Here is a 21,808-nt window from a genome sequence, read left to right on the forward strand (position 1 = left end):
AGCGCAGGTTGAGCTGTAATTATGGGAAAACAATCAAATCTCTATCTGGGTTCACACCATACTGGTCTTGCCACTTTTTGTGTTACAGCAGAACCTGTTGGGCAGCTCTAGCTAAGCTGAGCCTCCTTTCTGCTGCTGGGGCAAAGAAACGCAAACCAGTAGAACCAGTCAGGCTGCCGGGAAAAATTACGGCTTATTGTCTGTGCAAGTTCACCCACACTGCTCACTCCTGACTGCAGATGACCGTCTCCTGATCGCCACCCAAACTGAGCTCCAGGAGCCCAGGAGGAGACACAGGCACCGTCCTCCAACGTGAGTATTGTGCTTGCCCTGATTCTCATCTGTCCCCGGCACCCTGGGCAGTGTTGTGTAGCTGGGAGCTGGCGTGAGCCTCGCGTGGAGAGCTGCCCAAAATTCGCTCAGCAGAGTGCGGGGAGAGCTGTCACTCGGTGCTGGCAGACGGAGCCTGGTCCAGCTCCCATCTGATGGGCAGAGGTTGGTGTGCCACGGGTTTGCTTGCTTTTCTGTCCTCTCTCAGAATTTGAGGAGGAAATTTGGGGTTGTGTAGCAGCTGGGGAGCTGATGGTTTGTGGTAGTGGCAGCTCTGAGGCGTCGGTGGGGAGCGGACCTGAGCCCACCCGGGCTCTGCTCTTAACAAAAACTTTTCCTCTGGAGTTTTCCACCTGAGCCTGAAAGGTAATGGGATATCCCTGGGATCTGAAATGCTGAGAAATGGCATCCAGCTCCACTCAGATGGAGTGAAATGGCTGGGGAGGGTCAGAGCAATTTCTGGGTGTCAGGTTTATGTGTGTACTGGGGAGCCCAGTCGTGTTTGCATCCGGAGGCAGGAACAGAAAACTTCTCTGAGCAAACATCCAGCAGTGTGACAGCCACAGGGGAGCAGAGCTTTGGCCATGTGGGATGGACTGTGTGGGATCCAGGATGTGCCCATCTTGGGCAGGCAGCACCTGGGTGTTAGTGCTGGGCTCTGGGGGGCATCACCCCCTTGCACACCTGATCCACCTTCCATGCAGCATCTCAGGCACCCTGACCTGCCCCAAGCCATACACATGCTGGGCAGTAAATAACTTTAAATGGAATTATGGGTCTCCCTTCCCACCCTATTTCACACCTTGAACTCATCCCTGTTGCCAAAACTGAGGACAAATTTGCTGCTTTTTCCTTCAGTGGCAGCTTGGAGCTGAGTTGTGGTGGCACAGGCTAGCAGGGCAAGGTGGCCAGTGTGTCCCTTGTGTCCCTGTTGTGTCCCTTGTGGGTCATCCTGACAGTGCCCTCCTGGGCTGTCCAGATATGTTCCTTCAGGCAGCATAAATATTCAGAAAGGTTGAATCTCGCTGGGCTTCCAGCAGCCCCAGGCACGGAGTGTAATGGTACCCAGGGCTGGCATCCTCCTTCCCTATTTTAGATCCAGGAGGAAGGAAGAGATGGTGAGATTGCTGCTGGAGAGAGGCTGTGCCCACACACACTGCTCCCTGCACAGGGGTTTGCTGCTGTGGGCTGGACTGTCCCCACTGTCTGCTCCTTGTCCCTTCTGTTGGGATAGTGCCACGTGGGGAATGTCCTGAGAGCATTCACAGAGGAGGTGACCACAGATCCTCCCTGGGAGGATGCAGGACACTGATGCATTGATCCAAACCTAGCCTGGGTAGCAATGTGTCCCCAACACCAGTGTGTCACCACGCATTTGGGACATGCAGAGATGCCTCAGTCTATAAAAATTCCCAGCTCTGTGTGTCCCAGCTGCTGGACAGTACAACGTGGGGCTGAGCTGGTAAGACTCATCCTTGGTGCTGCAGTAGGGCTAAACACCCTCAGGGTTTTGCAGGGCTAGGTCATCCTGGCACATTTCTCCTTTCTTTAAATCGTGGTCAAGAGAAAAGTTGATCCTCTCCAAGACTTCATCATCTGGGGATATCCAGGAATATCTCTCTACCCAGGGGAGAGAGATCTGTTTTTTCCATTTACATGGCCATTATCTTGACTCAGGATGTCCATGCACCCCTCACACAGCAGGAGCAGAGGTGCCAGTTTATGGAAGTGCGGTTGAGAGGAATTTTTGTGCTCTTTGGGACCAGGAATGATGAATTCCTGATGTCAGGAGCAGTGTGGGCTCTGAGCTGTGCTGCTGGGGAGGTCTCCTGCCATGGAGGAGAAGACAGTGAGCCCAAGATGCTCTGCAGGCACCATGAGCAGTGGGGATCACAAGCACAGGGTAGGGTGATCACCACCATCTATCCCCAGGTTATTTTCCTGCCCCTTTGCCCAGCCAGGGGCTCTGGAGCTGAGGGTGGCAGTGGAAGTGTTTTGGATGGGCAGTGACCACGTGCCTCCAACCTCAACAGGACCTTGAGCTATTCCTGAGCCTCACCACTTCTCAATTAAATCACCCAAAAACGCGATAATGCCTCATTAGCCACTTCCCAGAGCATTTTGAGGTGTTAATTGAGTAATGTTTATAGAACCTGTGGTTACCCCAAGATGCATAGGAAGATAAGTGGATACTTTTCATCTTTTACATTACAATCATCTGCTGAATCCTCCTGTGGGCAGACAGGCCTGCCCACAAATCTGCCCAAAGCCCACCACACTCTGGGGAGCATCATGGCACAGCTGGTGGCTCCAAATGTCATTTGTCCTCAAGTGGGGAGCAGAACAAATATTCACTGTTAAACCTCAGCAAAGTAGCAGGAGATGGGGAGTGGGAGTACAAAAGCTCCTTCTCAGATGGGACCAGTGGAAAGAGAAACCCCCAGATTGCTCACCCTGCTATGTAACAGCCAGTCAGATTCCTGGGTATATTCAGGTATTGGACCAACAGCTCTGGTTTTAGTGATCCTGCAAGCCCAGGGCAGCCAAGACTCTGTTGGGAGGAGGGATGTCCCCATTGCAAGGAATAACAAGGAGTCTTGAGGGGAATAAGGGCTCTTAAACAGAAATAATGTCATGGATGAAAACTCAAACTGGAGGATTGGTGATTGCCACAGCAGTTGGAAAAGCAGAAGCTGCCTGCACAGGGTCAGGGTGGTGGGGGAGAAATTGAGCTGCTGAGTTTGTGATCACCAGGGCTGTGCTGTATTATGGCAATAGAGACTTTATGGGGTAGAAGTAAATCAGTGTGCAGGTTGAGACTTGAGGCTGGAGCTGCATCTTGGAGGGTTTGCTGCAGCTCAGCTCTCCCTGCAGTGGGACACGTCTGTGCACACACGAGCAGGGGCAGCATCTCCCTGGTGCTGCTGATCCTGTTGAACTGGTTCAGGGGGCTGTGAGCAGCACCAGTCCCCACAAAGCCAAAGGGCCATTGGGGCAGGTCACAGCTCCACATCACCCCAGTGGGACCCCCACGCAGCAGCCAGCAGAGGCAACCCTGGGGCTTGCTGCTAACCAGCCCCTGGGCTGGTGGAGCTGCATGGGGCAGCTGCTCTGCTCCAGGGAGGATTTTCAGGTTGAGTGAGGTAGAGGAAAGCACCAAATCCTCCTCCCTGGAAAGGCAAGAGGCAAGGCTGCTCCTCCTGTCTCACTTGTTGGGAGGTAATTCTGCAATCTGGCAGCCCACGTGCAGCACCCACAGCAAACCCAGCATGGTGGAGAGCAGGCACTGGGCTCCATTCTAGGGTAGTCTGTGCCATGTTAAGTCATGAAAATAAATACCCTTAAAAAAAAAAAAAAAATAAAGAATCCCTCAATGTACCAAAAAAGCCCTCTTCAAACTGCCAAGTGAAGTACATCAGCAAAGAGCATTAGCTCCACAGTGGCCTGTGAAATACTCCTGGCGATGCAGATTTTCCATGAGTGATCAGGCAATTTTTCTGAGTACAAACTTGTTTTATAATTCTAAAATTAGACCAGGAACATAGCATGGTAGCAAAGGAAAGAAAGTTTGGCTGGTCAAAGCAGCTCTGCCCAGCAACTGCCCAGAAAAAGGTGTGTGACATCAATCCAGCCTGGAGCTGAGCAACTCCAGCACTGCTGATGGGGAAATACCTGGTGGTAAATCCATTAAGCTTCACTGATCTCACAGTATCAGAATGTCACAGTCCTGCCTTTTTCTTTTCTGCCTTTTTTTTTTTCTTTTAATGACTTAAGCTTGTTTTGCTAATGAGCTGCTTTATCCTGCTGAAAGAAGACAGGGCTCAGGCTGGGGATTTGCTCACTGTGAGTGTGACAGGCAGTGCTGAGGATGGTATTGAGAAGTCAGGAACTCCCTGGGAGAAAAGGAATGGGGGCTGGCTGTGCTGTTAGAGCCAGCTGTCCAAGTCCAAGCCTCAGCTGGGACAGAAAATAACCTCCCTTCTGCTTTTCCCAGCCACAACAGAGCATCCCACCCAAGGAGTGATGCCATTGGTACCCAGGAGATGCTGGGGGCTGCCCCAGCCCCGTGCATGAGAGCAGAGGGACCCTGTGCCCCACACTGGAGCCCTCATCTCACCCTGGGCTGAGCATCGAGGGATGCTGACAGCAGGTGAGCAAAGCCATAGATGTCAACAACATCTCACCCCAGGTCTTGGCTTTCCAAACCCTCCAGATTTAGGGGCTGGATGAGGAGTTTGCCTTTGGTCCCCAGCACTGGGACTGTGTTTGCAGAGGGCACCCATCACTTGGAAATACACCCAGCCCTGCTGGGATGCCAAAGGGCTGCTCCAGCCCCATCACGGGGCAGCATCCTGCACCACCAGCTCTATATCACAGTGACAGCTCTGCAGAGGGCTGGAAATGAAATCCCTGTCTCAGGGAGAGAGCTCCACACTGAGGAACTCTGTGGTCTGAGCTTCAGCAATAAATCTCCCTCAATAAATCCTCTGGAGCAGGGTAGAGGAGCAGGGAGCTGCAGCTTCACACCTTCACCCATCCACACTGGGGGAGGGGGAGCAAAGCTGAGCCCCTCAGGGAGCCTGGGCTGTCAGTGGGGCTGTTCTGCTGCAGCAAGAGGCTGAATCCTGGGAAAAGACATTTGGGGAGAGATGCTCATGAAGGATCTCTGTTCCCATGTGTGTGCACAGATGAGACCTGAGGTCCTCGCCAGGTTTGCCACAGAGTGGCTGTTCCATCTTCTGGCAGAGATGGGTCCTGGCATCTCAAAAAGCACCAAAACTGGCAGATTGTCCCTGTTTATTGGATCTGCAGCAGGGCATAGGTCCCCACTCACCTGAGGAAAAGAAAATCAGGAGTAACCCCCGGCCCTGGTGGTACCACATGCTCAGCTATGCATGGAAGGCGATGGTGCTGCCCACACCCCAGCCCCAAATCCTGATCTGCCGGGCTCTGCCTGCAGCACTGAGTCACAGCTGCAGGGATCTGCATCCAGCACCGAGCACCTGGGCTGCCCCCACACCTCCCACCACATGCCAGCCCAGCCCTGCCTCCCTGAGCAGCGGGCTGGCACCAGTCCCAGCCAGGGTGTCACCTTCCCAGGGCGGCTGAGCTGAATCCCAGGGTCTGGAAATGCTGGGTTCAGCCCTCAGAGACACCAGCCTTGGGGAAAGGGCTGTGCCCTTTAGTACAAGATGGGCAGGACCTGGTCCAGCAGCAGCACATGCAGCCACCAACTCCTCTGCTCCCAGCTGTGATCCCTTCCCAGATTCCAGCACTGGAGAATGCAATGGGAATTAGTGCCTGAGTGCCTCAGAGCCTTCCCAGCTGGCACTTGGGGTGTCAGTCCTGTGATAACAGTGGTTGATCTCACAACCTCCCTTCAGCCCTGGGGAGCTGCTTTGCCCAGGGCAGAGCCTAATTTAGGACTCAGTGATCCTGGGAAGCGCATCCCATTAACATCAGCAGGGGTTATTTCTGCTTTGCAGTAGAGCTGCAGGTTATTTCCCCTGGCTGGCTGTTCAGCTGTGGCTCTTGGGGCTGAGATCAGCTCCCAGCCCCATTTCACAGCAGCAGATCTCGAGCTGGATGAGCCACACCATGCTTTTATTTGCTGGCTTAGATCATCCAGCCCTGGAAACCCAGCCCTGGTGGGTTATACCTAAGGAAGAGAGAGCAATTAAGAATATTAATTGTTTCCCCAGAGAGTAAGATCCCTGCTCTGTTTGCAGGGATCAGATTTGCTCCCCAGCCAGCAGGGTGGCTCCAGGATGGTTGGTGCTGCGGGGCCGAGCGTGCCGAGCTCGCTCTCGTGCTTGCTGGCGCGTGCCTCATTTCTTTTGAAAATCAGATGCTTTAGGGGAAACTTTCTTCTTCCAGCTCTGCATGCCCACATCTTGCATATGCAGGCGGTCTGGCACACCCCTGCTCCTCCTGCAGATAAAGGCAGGGGTGTGAGCTGGGCTGGGAGAGCTCTGGAGCCCAGCACAAACCTTCCCCATGGGGCTACAGAGCCCAGCTCCCAGCCACTCTCACTGCCAGCAGCACAGGGAGCTTTGCTCCCTGGTCATCTCTTGGTGGTTGAAGGCTGAGTGTCCTTTGTGGTTGAAGGATGTGCTTTGTTGGGATTGGAATTACTTGCCATGATTCACTAACCCAAATGATTTTGGGGGGAAAGGTTCCCACGTGGAGATGCTGAACACTGTCATGTAGAAGTTCCTCTTTCCCAGTGTGGTTTTGGTGGTGCCAGAGGATCCCATGGGTGCTGTGCCCATGCCAGCTCCCTGCAGCTCTTGGCTCTGGGCACCACCTCTGCTGGTTTCTCTGTAGAATTGGGTGGAAAAGCTCTGTTGGGTGTTTCCAAGGGTTCAAAGAGGCTGTGCAGGAAGCCTGGGCAATGAGAGTGGGGTGGCCAGGTGCTGTGTGCTCCCTCTGTGAAAGCTGTGCATGGTGCCAGAGGGAGGAGGGGTACAGGGGAGCATCCCAGCAGGAGATGAGTCCAGTCTCCAAAACTGCTGTGAATTTCACTATCATCAGTCTCCATGTGGTCCCAACACAAGTTCTGCAGTCCATTCCCCATCAAGAAGATGACCTGCCCCACCTTATCCCAGAGAAATGCAATTTAGACAGCTCAACAAGTAGAGGAAAAGCCTGATTTTCCAGCTGGGCTTCTCCTGGTATCTAAGACATGCTCTTTGCTATGCTCAGCACTGAGGCAGGGTGGACAAAAATGCATCCCATGGTTTAGCAAATGATTTCCCTTCCTAGCTTTGGGCTTTGTCCTTTCCAGAATACCACATGCACCACACACATCACTTTTGTTGGGCTTTTTCTTTCTATTTTAGGCTGAAACCTGAATAATTTGAAGCAAAAGGACATCCTTGCACTAGTGTGTGGCTCAGCCCTGAACATGACCACGGAGAGTTTTGCAGAGTTCCTGAACAAGCTTAAGGAAATCCATGAGAAAGAGGTCCAAGGTAGGGAGACAAAATTTTCTTATGAAAAACTGACCAAGATCCATTTCTTTGTAATACCACCTTGATCCATGTGGTGTCAAATAACCTGAAGGGAGGAGGAGCAGGTGAGGATTAGGGAGATTTGGGGATTAGTGCAGAGCAAGCAGCAGCCACAGGGTTGGATTGGGACACGGGGTCACAGCCTGTCCCTTAGGAGAGAACTCCCACTGGTGGCATACTTGTACCTCTAAAGAAAAAAGTGATTTTTGAATGGTGAGGAGCAGGAGAGAGAGGACATTCCTGCACTCCATGCTGCTGGAAAGCAAGCCAGGGAGTGCTCAGTCCCTGCAGGAATCCCACTTGCTCCCAGCATTAACCACAGGGGATTTGGCTCCTTTCCTGCCCTTGCTGTCCTGGTCTGGGATAAAGGTGAACTGGGAGGTTTGCAGGGCACACACACCTGCTGGGCATCTGCTCCAAGCAGTGAGGATTGGAGTGTGTTTGGATACTGAGGGATCAAAGGGGAAGCAGAAAGATGCAATAATCTATAGGACAGAAGCAGCAGGAGATGAAGCTCTGTTAAAGAAAACGTTTGAGTCAGGTTGGATAGCTTATTCCTCTAGGGAATAAATTATTTCTTAGGCCATATATTATTAAAATAAAACCCGTTAGGTTAAGCAGCCAAGTGCCAAGTCCAATTGTTTTCCTATTAGAATAATTCCCAGTATCAATATTATGAACAAAACTTTAGCACTTTTGGATGATTCTGGCTTATGAATTCATTCTTCTCTTGTGTAATTGCAGGCTGTGTGAGAGTTAGAGGAAACTGTTGAGCAATTTAAACCACATGTTTACATCTACTTTGCATAAAATGGATTTGACAGGATACAATGTCTGCAGATCCATCAAGGAAAGCCGTTCAGCTGTAAATATTCTCCAAGATGCTTTCCAACCCTGAAAGCTATAAAATACTGCCCACCTGGGAAATGCAGGCTGTAGTGAGAAATAAGTAGAAACAAAACTAAACCAGACTTTTTGGGTCTGTGAAGGAAATGCAGACTATTAAACAGTGGGGATACAAAACGAGCTCACATTTTGTACAACTTTCCCAGTTCCATTAAACTGAGATTGTGTTTAACACATGCAATGTGTTATTCCTTATCAGAGATAAGGCTTGTGAATGGATGAGATTCCTGCAAAGCCACGCACCTTCCTGGAATTCCATCAGTGCTGTTTGCTTCTGAGTGCTGGGGGATTGGCAATAACCCCCCACCTCTCAGTGTCTGTTCATTTTTCCAGGGCTGCACAGCAAGGTGACGGAGCTGACGACAGAGAAGTGCCGGTGAGAGATGCTGGGCTCAGGGGGAGTCACACCTGGAATTTCAGACTTCTCCAAAACTGCTGCATTAAAGAGCACCTTTTGCCATCCTGGCGCTGCCAAATTCAAGCCTTTTGGCTCCAGCCAGAGCTTGGGGTGATCTCAGCCCAACTCCAGTTTGCCTTCCTGACAGGTGATGCTTGTGCCACCTTGTGCTTGCTCCCTTGGAAAACAATAAGAGGGAGGAATTAAGCTAACTCCAAGGAAGGTGTCACAGGCTCCAATACATTTGTTTCCCCTCCTGTCACACACGAAAAAGATCACTGTGCATGAAGGCATGGGTTTTGGGGAGAAATCTAATAATCCTCTTTTCTTTGTTCTGTTTCTTCAACTAGCGATGCTCAGAGAATTGAAGAGCTGTTTGCTAAAAACCACCAATTAAGGGAACAACAGAAGGTCCTTAAAGAAAATGTAAAGGTGTTAGAAAACAGGTAGGATTTGTTTTCAAGTAGGATGAGCTGAGTGGCAGTGACTGCACGGTCCTAGGGGGAGAGTTTGGGATTTGTCTTCCTAGGAGTGGGATGTAGCACATGAACCTCTATTTTTCCTATCTCAGCTGCTGGGAGAGCTGGAGGAGTTTGGGAATGTGTATGGGAGCTTTCCTAGGCTGGTGGTCATGGGGCTGGACTTGGAGGGGTGCAGGAGCCAGTGCTGGGCTGGGGGTGATTCTAGGGGATGGTCGGGGTGTTCACACTTCCCCATGGGCAGGAACTTATTTGTTCTATGGAAACCATGCAGTTACAAGCTGTGGGGTTTCCTTCCTCCAGGCTGAGAGCTGGTCTGTGTGACAGATGCATGGTCACCCAGGAGCTGGCCAAAAAGAAGCAGAATGAGTATGAGACCTCTCATTTCCAGAGCCTGCAGCACATCTTCATCCTCTGTACGTACTGACACCCACTGTGAGCTTGGCTTTGGCAGGCTGAGTCTTTACTCAGTTAATCCCTCTCCCAGATATTTGTACGTGAGCCCTTGTGGTGAGCAGGAATCTGGGAAGGGTTTGGGGATGGGGAGAAGGGAGGGAGCAGGATTGTGGATGGCAGTTCATGTCTCCCCTTCACACAAATCATCAGAGATGGGGGTTGCAGCCCTCCACACCTCCAGAAAAAATGAGAGATTCCAGGCTGTGTCAGCTGCCTGGGAAAAGGATGCATTTGGCACAGCAGAAGCAACACTCTGGCAAAGACAGGAAAGTCACAGCAGCAGCTCAGCACGGGTAAATGAAATCAAGCAACACGTATGATGGATCTTCCCCTGAGCTTTGGCAGAGCTCCCAGCACCACTGAGGCTCAGGGTGTTTTTCCCTGGGGATCTGACCAGCCCAGGGAGGGTCATGGGGTAAAGGAGATAAGGCATTTAGGAGGGATGGAGAGGTGCCAAGAGCCCTTGGTTTATCTCCCCTGCTGTGCCCCTGCTCCCTGAGTGCTGCTTTTGAGCAGGAGCAAGGCAAGGCACCATGCCTGGGAGCCCACCCGTGCTCTCTGCAGCCTCCTCCCTGCAGCACCCAGTGCTGGGTGCTCACACCTCCCTCTGGCCTCTGTCTGTCCCCCCTGAGACCCCCAGCCCTGCCCCTAACCCAGCACCCAGCATCATCCTGCCCTGGTGCAGGATGTTCACTGTGCCCAACCCATCGCTGCCTCTCTGGGTTGTGCTCTTCCCCTGAGCTGGGTGACCTGCAAGCAAACCTGAGAAAGTTGCTCCCTGTCATCCCTTAGCCCCAGCATGTTCACAAAGAAGGAAGGAAATCCCTCCAAAACCCGGTGTCATTCCCTGTCCTCCCTGGGCACCCCAGGGAGCTGTGAGCAGCATCCTGGCAGCCCCTGAACTCACACCCCACCTCTGTCCCTGCAGCAAACGAGACCAATCGCCTGAGGGAGGAGAATAAAACTCTCAAGGAAGAACTGAAGAGGCTCCAGAGCCTGGAGTAAGCACTTTCCTGGTTTCATTCTTTACATCCCCAGAGCTGGGCAGGGACATGTCCAGACTCTGACATCCTCAGGGGTATTTTAGCATCTAATCCTCGTGGGTTCCTGTATATGTAAGACATGGAAAAATCCCTAATGGTCTCAAAATCTTTGTTGACCTTTGCTCACTCCCCTGTTCACCAGCATCCAATGATTCATTTTTAGGCAACAAAGATATTTAACCTGCTGGAAACAAAGCCCTGGGCAGTTTGCAAAGACCTCAGCCTGGCATCCCGTGGTTTTCCATAGTACCAGCTCCTCTCCTGCATGCAGAGAGGGTCTGCAGGAAGCAGGTGGTTTTGGGGAAAGCAGAATGACACACAAGGGGCTGTGATGGGGTTAAAGAGGGAGAAGTGAGCTGCACCAACAGGTTCACAGCCCAGCAGAGCACTGTGCTGGAAGCCAAGCAACCTGCCAGGCTGGCCAATATATACAAATCAGCTCATTCCTCAGGGGTTTAAAGTCCAGAGGAATTAGCACTGAGGGATTAGTTTAGAAATGTGTTTTCTTTGGAGCACAGGAGCACCATCCACTTAAAGAGAAACTCTGGCTTTTATTCCTCAGTGCTTCCCAAGAGCTGAGTAGCTCCAGGACTGTAGGCTGGGCTGGGCTTGCTGAGCACTGAGTGATTCTGCTCTGCTCTGCTCTGCTCTCCCCTGAGATGCTGGATAGGAAGATTTCCAGCCAGACATCCATGTCCCAGCACCAGAATCCATCCAGACTCTGTTTGTGTCTCCAAGGCTCAGGCACTCCCTCATGTCACCACAAGCATCAGCCTCTCCATCTTGATTTGGTGACAGGGGGCAGACACCACATCCCTGTGCTGAACCCACCCCTCCACCAGGCTGGAAGCCCAGCCAGGGACAGGTTCCCACAGAGCTTTTGCAACAGCCACAGCTGGGTCCTGGCTCACCCAACATGTGGCTTCCTGCAACGTTACCCACAACCAAGTGGGGCAATCACAGCTTGGGCTGTCATGCTGGCTCTGTCCATGCCCAGACTGCAGCTGGGCTCCTGATAAGCTGCAGTGGAAGGAGGATCCAGTATATCCACATGCACACGCACAGAAATATGTATGTTTGTGTATCAGGCTCAAAGCTCTCAGTATAGTGGCTCCAAAACCTTCTTTCTCCTGCCCCTTCTCATTCATTCATGTTCTCTCCTTCCAACAGGGACAGGACAAAGACCCCAGGAGTCTCCTCCAGAGAAAGTTGCTCCACACCAAGCTCCCCTTTGACTTTACTGTCCCCAGTGAGCAGGAGTGTCAGCACAGAGAAAGCAGAGCACAGGGAGGCAGAAGAAACCCACCAGGATGTGCCAGACCTTGATCTCAGTGAGGGTGGGTGCTGCTGGCTCCTGCCACCCTTGAGGGAACTGGGGATGTGAAGAATAACTGAGCCATGGTGCAAAACTGCTCTGGAAAAGGGTCTGGAGAGCAAAGACCAAGCTGTTGGCAGCTCAGATGGGCATTGCCATGGGCAGAAAAGCTGATATGGGGGGAATGCAGGTCAAGGGATAAACAGCCTGCTCTACACTACAGCAAAAGAGTGCTTGGGTGCCCTCACTGAAAGCCAATTCATGCAGAGACCATGGCATTCCCTTCCTGCCACCCACACATGCAACAAAGGGCACATTCAGTCAGGTGCTGGCTTGAGCCAGAAGGTAATTTTGACTCAAAATCCTCACTGAGAGGTGATTTGTACCAGCCAGTGGCATCCCTGGGAGGCTGCTCAGCTGCAGCCCACTCCAGGCCAGGGTTGCAGTAGCTCTGGGGAACCATTATGGCAGCTGTTTTTTCTTTTTTTGCAGAAAAGCCTCCAGAGAAGCTCCAGAGAAACTCTCCAAGCTGCAGGACTTCTCCAGGCACTGTTCTCCAAGAAGTCAGCCTTGCAGAAATTGTGAGTTGCCAGAGGTAGCCTGATGTCCTCAGGCCTTCTCCCCACTGCTATGGTCATCTGAACTGGGTCAAGACAAGCAGACTGGGACAGGGAAAGAGTAGGAGGCAGCTGGGGGGTGGAACAATTAGCCAGCCTTGGGTAGTTTGTCATTTTCAGAGGGCCTGGCAGGCAGTGGTTGCAAGGACAAACACAGAGAGGGTGTCTCCAAGGGCTGCTGAGTGATGTGGTGACACTGGGCATGGGGAGATGGGGCTGCAGGACCCGGACCTTGTTCCTGGTCATGGGAACTCAAGCCCACGAACACACCCACACAGACTCTTCTGTTTTGGCACAGGTTTTGCTTACTCGACCTCCACAAAAAACTTGAAAGAGCAGGTGAAAAGGGGTTTTGGTAAGGCTGCAGACAGGCTGTGGGGATAATTAATAGGAATGGTTGGAGACATCTCCAGGTGGGCAGGGGAAAGTCAAGTCAGAACATGTGTGAGCCTTTCATGACAGCTGATGCAGAGAACGATGTCCTGGCCCAGAAATACACCCACCAAACCAGTGTGTGCCAGGAGCTTGCATGAATAAAGTCTTGCATGAGTTAAAAGGACTGACTATGGGACAAAGAATTTGCAGGGTCTTATCTTGGTTAAGCCACTGAATCATGACTTAAGAGAGATGCAAAACTTCCTGTGTTACAAATCAGTGCAGACAGAAAATAGAGAGTACATGAAGGGAAAATTTCCTGGAAAAATGAGTAAAAACTTGATAGAGCTGTTGATCAGAACCATATCAAGCAGCACGCTCAGGAGCTGTCTGTGCTGTTCTCACTGGTGAGATGAGGTGTCCCAGTTCAATTGGGCTCTCTGTAGCCTGGGGCCCAGTGCAGAATGGCTCACCTGGACCTTCTGTCCTCTGCCACAGGCATCCCAGAGGATTTCCAACCAGCTGCATGGAACCATTGCCCTGGTGAGACCTGGCTCCAGACCCTGCCTCCTGGAAAAGAGTCCTTCAGGGGCAGCAGTGTCCCCACCAGCGAGGAAGACTCCTCTCCCTCCAGAGCGTGAGCACAGCCCCAGCCTCGAGGCGTGAGTACCAGTGTGGCTCTGATCCATGGCCCATTGCAGCTGTCCATCAATGGATGGATGGCCATTTTCACTGTCTCTGTCCACCTTCCTCTCCAAACTTCTCCCACAGCCTTGGGAAGGGGGGCATTTCCCTGTTTACAGCAGTAAAAGATGACTGGAATCCAGCCCAGCAAGATCAGGCTCTCGTTATTCCAGCTCCCCAGACAGACCCATCGAGTGAACAGGGTGCCCCCACATCCAGGCAGGACTGTCCCAGGCAGGCAGCAATTCCTGCTCCTCCTTATCTATTCTGATGGGCTTTGCTGCAGGGCTCAGCACTTCCCAGCCTTACCCTCCCCACTGATTTCAGGAGCACAGAGGGCTGAGCAAGGCCAGTGAGTTCACCTGCAGAGACAGCCAGTTTCCAGGAGTGTGAGTAGCTCTGCTGAGCATTCCTGGGAGCAGCTTGCACTCATGGAAGTTGCCAAATAACCAGCAGGAACTGGGTTTGCAGGGCAGGTTCCTGCACTGTACCAACCTTCCTAGGATGGCTGTAAAAGTTTCCCATTGAATGAGATTAGGGGAGGGTGGGCTGTTCCTCTGTCCTGGGGGTCTTCAGGTACTGAGAATGCCCACGAGGGTAATTAGGATGTTGGTGACTGTAGAACATTGTTCAAAAAGTGTCTTTTCAGCAGCAGTGCTGATTTGAGAGGTCACTGCATCCTCACCCTCACTGAATCCCCTGCCTTGAACTGCCATGGCCTAGGGACAGGGGATTGCTGTTGGATGGGGAGACAGGAATAGCTTCCACTGTGTGGAGACCACTGCTGACTGCCTGATGCCCCTGGCCACCAGGACCCTCCTTCCCTGCACAGAATCCAAAAACAAACACGATGTACTTGCCAAGAGCTGCAACAGGGCATGGAAAGAACAGGAGACACCACACACGTCCCTGCAGAGCTGCGAAACCATGGGAAAACTTTAATGCTAATATGATTTTTTTTTTTCCTGACATGATCTACCTAACGTATGTTTTTTTTCCACACTTTTAAAAGCTTTTTAACAGCGAGCAAACTAGACTCCCCCAAGGTGGCTCCATCCTATGAAAACCTCAAGCTGAGCGCCCGGAGGGAGCAGCTGTGCCTCCTGCACAAGCACCTGTCCCTGCAGCAGCTGGGGCTGGCGGGTCCCTGCTCCCCGGGTGACAGGGACAGCCTCCCCAGCGCCCTGCTCCGCGCCAGGGCTGCCGAGGGCAGGGCGCGCTCCCGGGACGGCTGGGAGGAGCACGCAGCGCTGCTGAAGCTGCCGGCCACCATGGTGTACGTGCGGGACCAGCAGCTGGAGGAGAAGCTGCAGCTGCTGAAGCACCGGGAGCGGCTGCAGCACCTCCTGCAGCAGTGCCCGCCGGGCCAGCGAGCACACGGCCGCGGCGAGCCCCCGCCGGGCCAGCGGCCCCCGTCCCCCCCGGGCCCCTGGCTGGGCATCGCGGCGTGCAAGGAGGAGAGGCTGTTCCTGGAGGAGGCTGCGGATGGGAAGGAGGAGAAGGAGCTGTGGCTGTGCCGGGAGCGCTGCGAGCTGCGGGCCAAGGTGAAGGAGGCGAGGGATGAAGATGCAGATGCGCCGCTGGACCTGTCCGAGCCCGGCCGCGGCAGGGACACGGGCTGGGCAGGGCACGGCCGGAGGGACAGCCCCGGGGGACACAGGGCACAGCGGGGCCACCTGCGCTGCCCCCACCACTGGCCCGGGGCCTCCCGGCCACTGCCCGGTGCTGCCAAGGAGGAGGAGGAGGAGGAGGAGGAGGAGGAGGAGGAGGAGGAGGAGGAGGAGGAGGAGGATGCAGCTGTGGTAAGTGCAGCTCTTGCCGGCATCGGCTGCAGCTCCTTCCCCAGCCCAGGCTGCCCAGCACTGCTGCTGGTACCTTTGTGCCCAGCATTAATATCGTGTGGGAGGATGGGTTTGAGATGGGTGATGCCAGCTTGCGCATGGCAGAGCCGTGGTTGCTTGCCTGGGCTAGGGTGGTTCTAGCTTCGGGCTTCAACAGGGTCTGGGTAGCTCCAGGGGCCCCCGAGGCAGAGTTCAGCTTCTCAGCTAGCAAGGAATGAAACTTCGGGAATCACCGTAGAGGTTCTGAAAGTAGCTTTACTTCTTTGAAGGGCTCTGCCAGCAAAATCCGAAAACATAGCAAGCACAGCAAGGGGTCTTTGTAGGTTTTAGGGGGATTGAAATTCTAACCAGTAAAATTATAAGTTGAGAACTATCCAATTACTTTAAGATTCTAGGTGAGAAAAGATCAATCATCTAGTACAATTAAAGACCAATAGAAATCCTAAATGATAACAGGGGTTTCGGTGGGGAGGGGGGGCATCTCTCCAGGGTATAAGATCCCAAGGGCCCTTTTCAGGGACTGTTGTATCATCCACAGTTGCTCAGTCCTGGCTCTCATTCCCCAGCTCCCCTGCAAACACACCACAGTGCACAGGAACCTGTCTGTGATGCTTGTCCCTGTGGGTGTCACAGTCACCGAGTAAGGGCTGGGGACAATCCTCTCCTGCCTGGTGGCAGCAGCGTTCATGCTCCCTGTTGTATCCCTGTGTCCCACAGCTCACACTTTCACGGGCATATCTGACAAACAGCTCCACACCCACCGACCCAGAGGCCCCTCCCGAGGCTGGGATCAGACGGGATGTCAGTGCACAGAAGGGAGAAGCAGGTAAGAAGCCCCAGGCAAATGTGACATTTGAGAAGGCGAGAGTGAAAGGTGCCTTTTGGCGAAGGCATTTCCCAGCCCGGAGCTCTCTGCTGGGCTCTGCACACACCTGCAAACCCACGTTCCAGGGAACAAATGTTCCTGCCTCCCAACTCTTCTGGGCCTTTGGGGAACTTCAGGTTCCACATTGCTGTCCTTGAGAGCTCAATTTTCTACCCTAGAAATGTCCAAAATTCAGCATATATGGGGGGAAAGTAATCCAAATTCTTCTGGAGAAAAGCCCAGTGTGTCTGTCCAGCACAGACAGGAGCCACCCATGGGGTGTCCTTGCACACTCAGCAGAGCACCCTGCACTCCACACAAAGGGCATGGAATTCTCCAGGAGCTAAAGAGTCAATGTAGCTCCAAACACTTGGGAAAACCCACTCCACAATGAGCAGCAACAAGACAAAATTGCTACTCCAGCATTTCCCACTCCTCTCATGGAAGAAGCAGCTCAGAGCATCCCGGCAGAGATGGGATGCAAGAGATTTGCAGGATTGGCACTGGAGAACCATCCCTGTCTGTCCCCTTGCTCCAAAGTGTGTCCTGTGATGACACAGCACCCAGGGGTGAGCACAGAGCCAGGGATGCTGGTACCTGCAGCAGGCAGATCAGGATGGTTTCCCTCCTTTCCTTGCTCCATCCTCTATAGGAGCCCTCCCAAGGCTTTCTCCCTGCCTGCCCCCCTGAGACAGAGGTGGCAGGTTTGTCCAGGCTGGTGGGAGGCAGCAGCCATGGGGATCAGAGTGGGAAGCACGTCTGCTGGGAGCTGCTCAGCACCAGCCTTACTGGCTTGGCCAGAAAGTTGAGCTTGCCTGGATTAGTTGGTCTGGGCGTGTCGGAGTGGTTTGGGAACACTCTCTGGAGCAGGATTTTTCACAGTGCAAAAAAAAAAAAAAAAAAAAAAGAGTCTTCTGTGATTTACATGCTAAGGAGATATCATCATGGCAGAAGAATTTCAGCTGATTACATTCTGGGTGTGGGAATACAGGATTTTCTTCAGTTCTCACCTTAAGGTTGATACAAAGCCCAGGAAACAATAAACAAAAACTTCTGCACTTTCTAGTGAACCTTAACCTGCAGAAGGATAAGGTGAGGATGGGATCAGGCTACAGGGAATCCAGGAGTGCCTGGAAGCAGCATCACCTGCTCTCCCACTTCTGCAGGGGCAGCAAGAGGGGGATGCCCTGCTGAGCTCCATGCTGGCTAGACCTGGATGTGATGAGCAACAAGAATTGAGTTTCTGGGGTGCCTCTGCCCCTCAGAAGAGGGCACACCCCTGTGCCCAGCCCTTTCTGCTCACCATGGCCAGTCAAGGTGTGATATTGTGTGTGCACACAGGGTGATGCCACCACCAGCAGGGCTTGGTCCCCAACCCATGGATATTCTGTGTGTGCAGAGGTCAGGTGTGTGCAGGTGCATGTCTGGGGCTGTGTATCCCCAGGGTCTGGGTACAGTGAAATTTCCCAGCTTTTGCTGGGAAGGAAAGTATCTCCCCTGCCTTTCCTTCCTCTGCTCCTCAGCACACATTGTCTGCCAAGAGCCACTGACTGAACTGCAGCAAACATGGGATTGTCCCTTTTGGCCTCTTCACCCCAACATGCTTCTCCCCACCTGGGGCTTAAACAGGAAGGTGCCATCTGGGACTTAAATACCCCCAGTTTCCCACCTGTATGTAGCTACAGATGTTAGGACAGCTCTTGTGACCTTGGGGTAGCAAAGTCCTGTGGATACAGCTTTCCTGGGAGCTGGTTTCCCAATAGAGTCCTGTTGAATCACTCCTAAACATTCATTCTAGGCCACACAGCTTGCAGTGACTCTGCTTCACAACACAGTTTATTGCTGAAGCTGCTTTCTGCCTCAGTGGCTCTGTGAGCCTGGGCCAGTGGCTCTGCATCTGTTTATGAGCCTGTCAAGCTTCCCACCAGTCTAAAACCCCCTTTTGTGTTTCTTTAGATGACAATGATGCTGAGTCTGGGAAGCAAGAATCCGATGAGGCAGACACGACGGACAGTGAGGTTTGTTTGTTTGTTTGTTTGTTTGTTCTCCTCAGCCATCTCTTCAGCTTAGGCTGCTGGGTCCCAGAGGCATCAGACAGGTTGTCCCATCCCAAGCTCCCTCCAGAAGGTGATGGCTCTTCCTGCACCAGGTGCCAAACCTCATTCTCACCCTGTTGCACAATTTCCTGCTGAGGGGTACAAGTGCCACTCTTCCCAGATAAGTCAAGAGTGTTTATGAACAATAGCATTTGTCATCACTCCATAGCAAAGGTCACAAAGGTCCCTGGCAATGCCACCTGCTCTCTGGGAAAGCCAGGGTAGTTTGTACACTGACTGCTCTTCTCTTTGGGGTAGGAGAAATATGAAGATGAGATCCTGCAAGAAGCTGAAGCTGATGGGAAATACTTTTGCACCAAAGACAAAGTTCATGTGCAGCAGAGGAAGAGAAAAAGAGGCCAGGATTCCTGGATTAAAGGTAGGGAAAAGAAGTCCCTTGGGGCATCACTCAGGGCTACAGCTTCTGCTGCTTCCAGAGGGACTCCTGTGAGAAATGCCCAAGGACAGGGGAGAGGAGGGTTCTGCCCCATGCCCCTCTGAGCCATATTTCAGCAACACTAGTGTCTCCAGCCTGAGGAGCCCCTGCTAATGGTTAGCCAGGACAGCCTGGGCAGGGTGACCAGGAGAGCACCCCAGGCACCTAAGCTAACAGAGCTTAGTCCCTTGTGTTTGCTTATCTGGTCAGGGAGGTGGTGCCTGGGGAAGGCCAAATTCCCAGGGGTGAGTTATTGACATTCAGAGAAAGGTTTCTGCCAGTTCTGTTGATCTTCCAGTGTGCCTGTGGAGGTTTCCCTGCTGACAGAGGAATGTGTTGTACCCATGTTTCCTACAGGTGAATAAGCAGAAAAGTACTCCTGATAAGGGCAAGGATAAAACAGTTTGTCTGTCAGGCCTTAAAAATTGCTCTGTCAGAAAAACCCTGCTGCTCACCCACTCTGTACTGGAGCTAAAAACAGGGAAGTGTTGGCCCAACCATAAATGTAGAGAGGGCTGTTGCTTAAGTTTGAAAGGAGCTTGTTTAGCAGCCCAACCTTCAGAGGGCCCTGCTCACTCAGGGGACACCACCACAGCTGGGTGACAGGAGGATTTGCTGTACAAAACCAGCCACTTGGAGCAGTGGGGAGGAAGCTGTCCTGTCAGGACAGACACATCTGACCCTCCAGGACTGGATGGGGATGTCCCAAGTGAGGGGTGGGTGCAGCTGTGACAGGAATGTGGTGATGGAGGGTGGCACCTCTCTCAGCATGTGGTGTGGGCCATGAACCAGATTGGATGGAGAAGAAACCATCAGAATGCATCTTGCTGGTCCCCTCTCAGGGATGCTCCTGCATGTAGTCAGTTCTCTGCCTATTTCTGCTTCACATGTTGTTTTGTGTTCAGGATGACAACAGCCTCCCCTGGATACCAACACATCTCACTTGTGAGGGGTTTCTCTCCATCTTTCTTTTGCTGAACTTTGCTTCCTCCTGCACCGTCCCTATTTTGGGATGAGACCATGCTAGCTCCAGGAATGTAAATCCATTTCTCTGTGGTTAATTCCTGCTGTCATCTGGCTGTTTACAGGATCTAAGAAGTCAATAAGAGGAAAAAAGAAAATCAAAGTGGAGAAATGCCCAGTGGGGATCACAAAGGAACTGGAGAATTGCTCTGCTTCCCACAATGATCCCTCCAAGGAGAGTTAGCAGCTGGGCAGGATGGAGTAACTGCAGACTGAAGGAGAGGGCTCAGAGACCTCAGAATCCCACCCACACTGGGGGAGTGAATCCTTCTGTCACGTTGGGCCAGGCAGTGAGAAATTCATTTATGAGCACAGCACCCTGAAACTCCTCACTCAGTGCCACAAGAGAGGCTGGGCAAGGATGAACCATGCAGGTGACACCTGGAGCAGCCAGGTCACTGCTGCTGGAGCCCCAGAGTCTGTGACCCCGGAGCAGACCCTCAGACTGGAGCTAGGAAGAGGAGATGTCTCTTTGTAACCTCACCTTGCATCAGAACCATGTTCTTCTCTGGGATTTCACATTTGGAGAATGGACTGCCAGACCCCTCTCCTCATGAAGGATGCCACGGTGGCTGGCTGAGGGGTGGTGACCAAACCAAACCCTGCAGAGTGCCATGCACAAACTGCTTCAATTAAATCCCTACCCTGGTTTCATACACACATGGATCTTGTCTGACCCAGGGAAAGTCCACAGTTTTCTTTCCTAGCCAAGTGAGGAGCAAGTACGTGGGCAGAGAGTGTCCCTGGAGAGGGCAGGGAGAAGAGCATGGGAAGGGAGGGTTTGGGTGCTCCCTCTCCCCAGCACATCCTGCATTGCCTGGAAAAGGTGGGTATGTGACACCCAGCTGTAGCTCACAGCAGAGCACCTGCTCAGCAGTTCACACTGACCTTGGCAGGATTGCTGGGAGCTGTTTTACACGAGGGTAAACTGTTTATAATTTTTTTTTTTTTTTTTTTTTTTTTTTTTTTTTTTTTTTTTTTCTGATAAGATGAAATGGGAAGGGCTGCAGTGAGCATCCGTGCTCCTAACATCAATCCAGGAGCCAGTCTGGGCTGTTCCTGGCACACAGGTGGAGAACAGGGACAAAACAGAGACCAGTGGAGAAGTGCCAAAGTGCCAGAGCCAGTTCCTGCTATGGTGTACTCCCACTTCCTTTACCTGCTGTTATTTCTATTTAAACGTGGCTTTTCACTTGTTCACAAGAACGAAACCAGCCAAGAGCAGCATTCTGTGCTCGTAGCGACCCTAAAATCCCATTCAGAGAGCCCCGGGTGCGGGGGAGCCGAGGCGGGAGGGTCTAGGACTGCCCGGGGCAGCCCCGCATGAACCCTGCCGGTGGGACCGGGACCGGGACCGGGACCGGGAGCGGGAGCGGTACGGGAGGTGCGGACTGTGCGAAACCGGGAGAGCTGCGGGAGAGGGACCGGGAGCGGTACCGAGAGCAGTGCAGGATTGGGACCACGAACGGTGCGGGAGGTGCGGAACCGGGACCAGGACCGAGATTGCGGGCGGTGCGGAACCGGGACCAGGAGCGGTACGGAACCGGGAGTGGTGCGGGCGGTGCGGGCGGTGCGGATCCGGGATCAGGACCGGGACAGGGACCGGGAGCGGCAGCGGTGCGGGCGGCGCTGAGCCGGATCCGTGACCGGGAGCGGCAGCGATGCGGGCGGTGCTGAGCCGGGATAGGGACCGGGAGCGGTGCGGGCGGTGCTGAGCCGGGATAGGGACCAGGAACGGTACGGGCGGTGCTGAACCGGATCTGGGACTGGGAGCGGTACGGGCGGTGCTGAACCGGGATAAGGATCGGGAGCCGTACGGGCGGTGCTGAGCCGGATCCGGGAGCGGGACCGGGAGCGGTACGGGCGGTGCTGAGCCGGGATAGGCACCGGGAGCGGTGCGGGCGGTGCTGAACCGGGATAGGGACCAGGAGC

General features: G+C 53.1%; 1 protein-coding gene across 1 annotated transcript; it reads left to right on the forward strand.

Moving 5' to 3' along the window:
* Positions 1 to 241: 241 nt before the first annotated feature.
* Positions 242 to 20,534, forward strand: RBBP8NL (RBBP8 N-terminal like). Its single transcript, XM_079321690.1, has 14 exons — positions 242 to 312; positions 7,173 to 7,304; positions 8,583 to 8,625; positions 8,997 to 9,092; positions 9,429 to 9,541; positions 10,510 to 10,582; positions 11,795 to 11,961; positions 12,432 to 12,520; positions 13,430 to 13,593; positions 14,628 to 15,417; positions 16,174 to 16,282; positions 18,278 to 18,339; positions 18,676 to 18,796; positions 19,942 to 20,534. Exons 2-14 carry the CDS (start codon positions 7,238 to 7,240, stop codon positions 20,058 to 20,060), a joined length of 2,013 nt encoding a protein of 670 aa, XP_079177816.1. The 5' UTR covers positions 242 to 312; positions 7,173 to 7,237; the 3' UTR covers positions 20,061 to 20,534.
* The last annotated feature ends 1,274 nt before the right edge of the window (positions 20,535 to 21,808 follow it).

The sequence above is a fragment of the Erithacus rubecula genome (genome assembly GCF_903797595.1).
Source record: "Erithacus rubecula genome assembly, chromosome: 18".
NCBI classification, from domain to species: Eukaryota; Metazoa; Chordata; class Aves; order Passeriformes; family Muscicapidae; genus Erithacus; species Erithacus rubecula.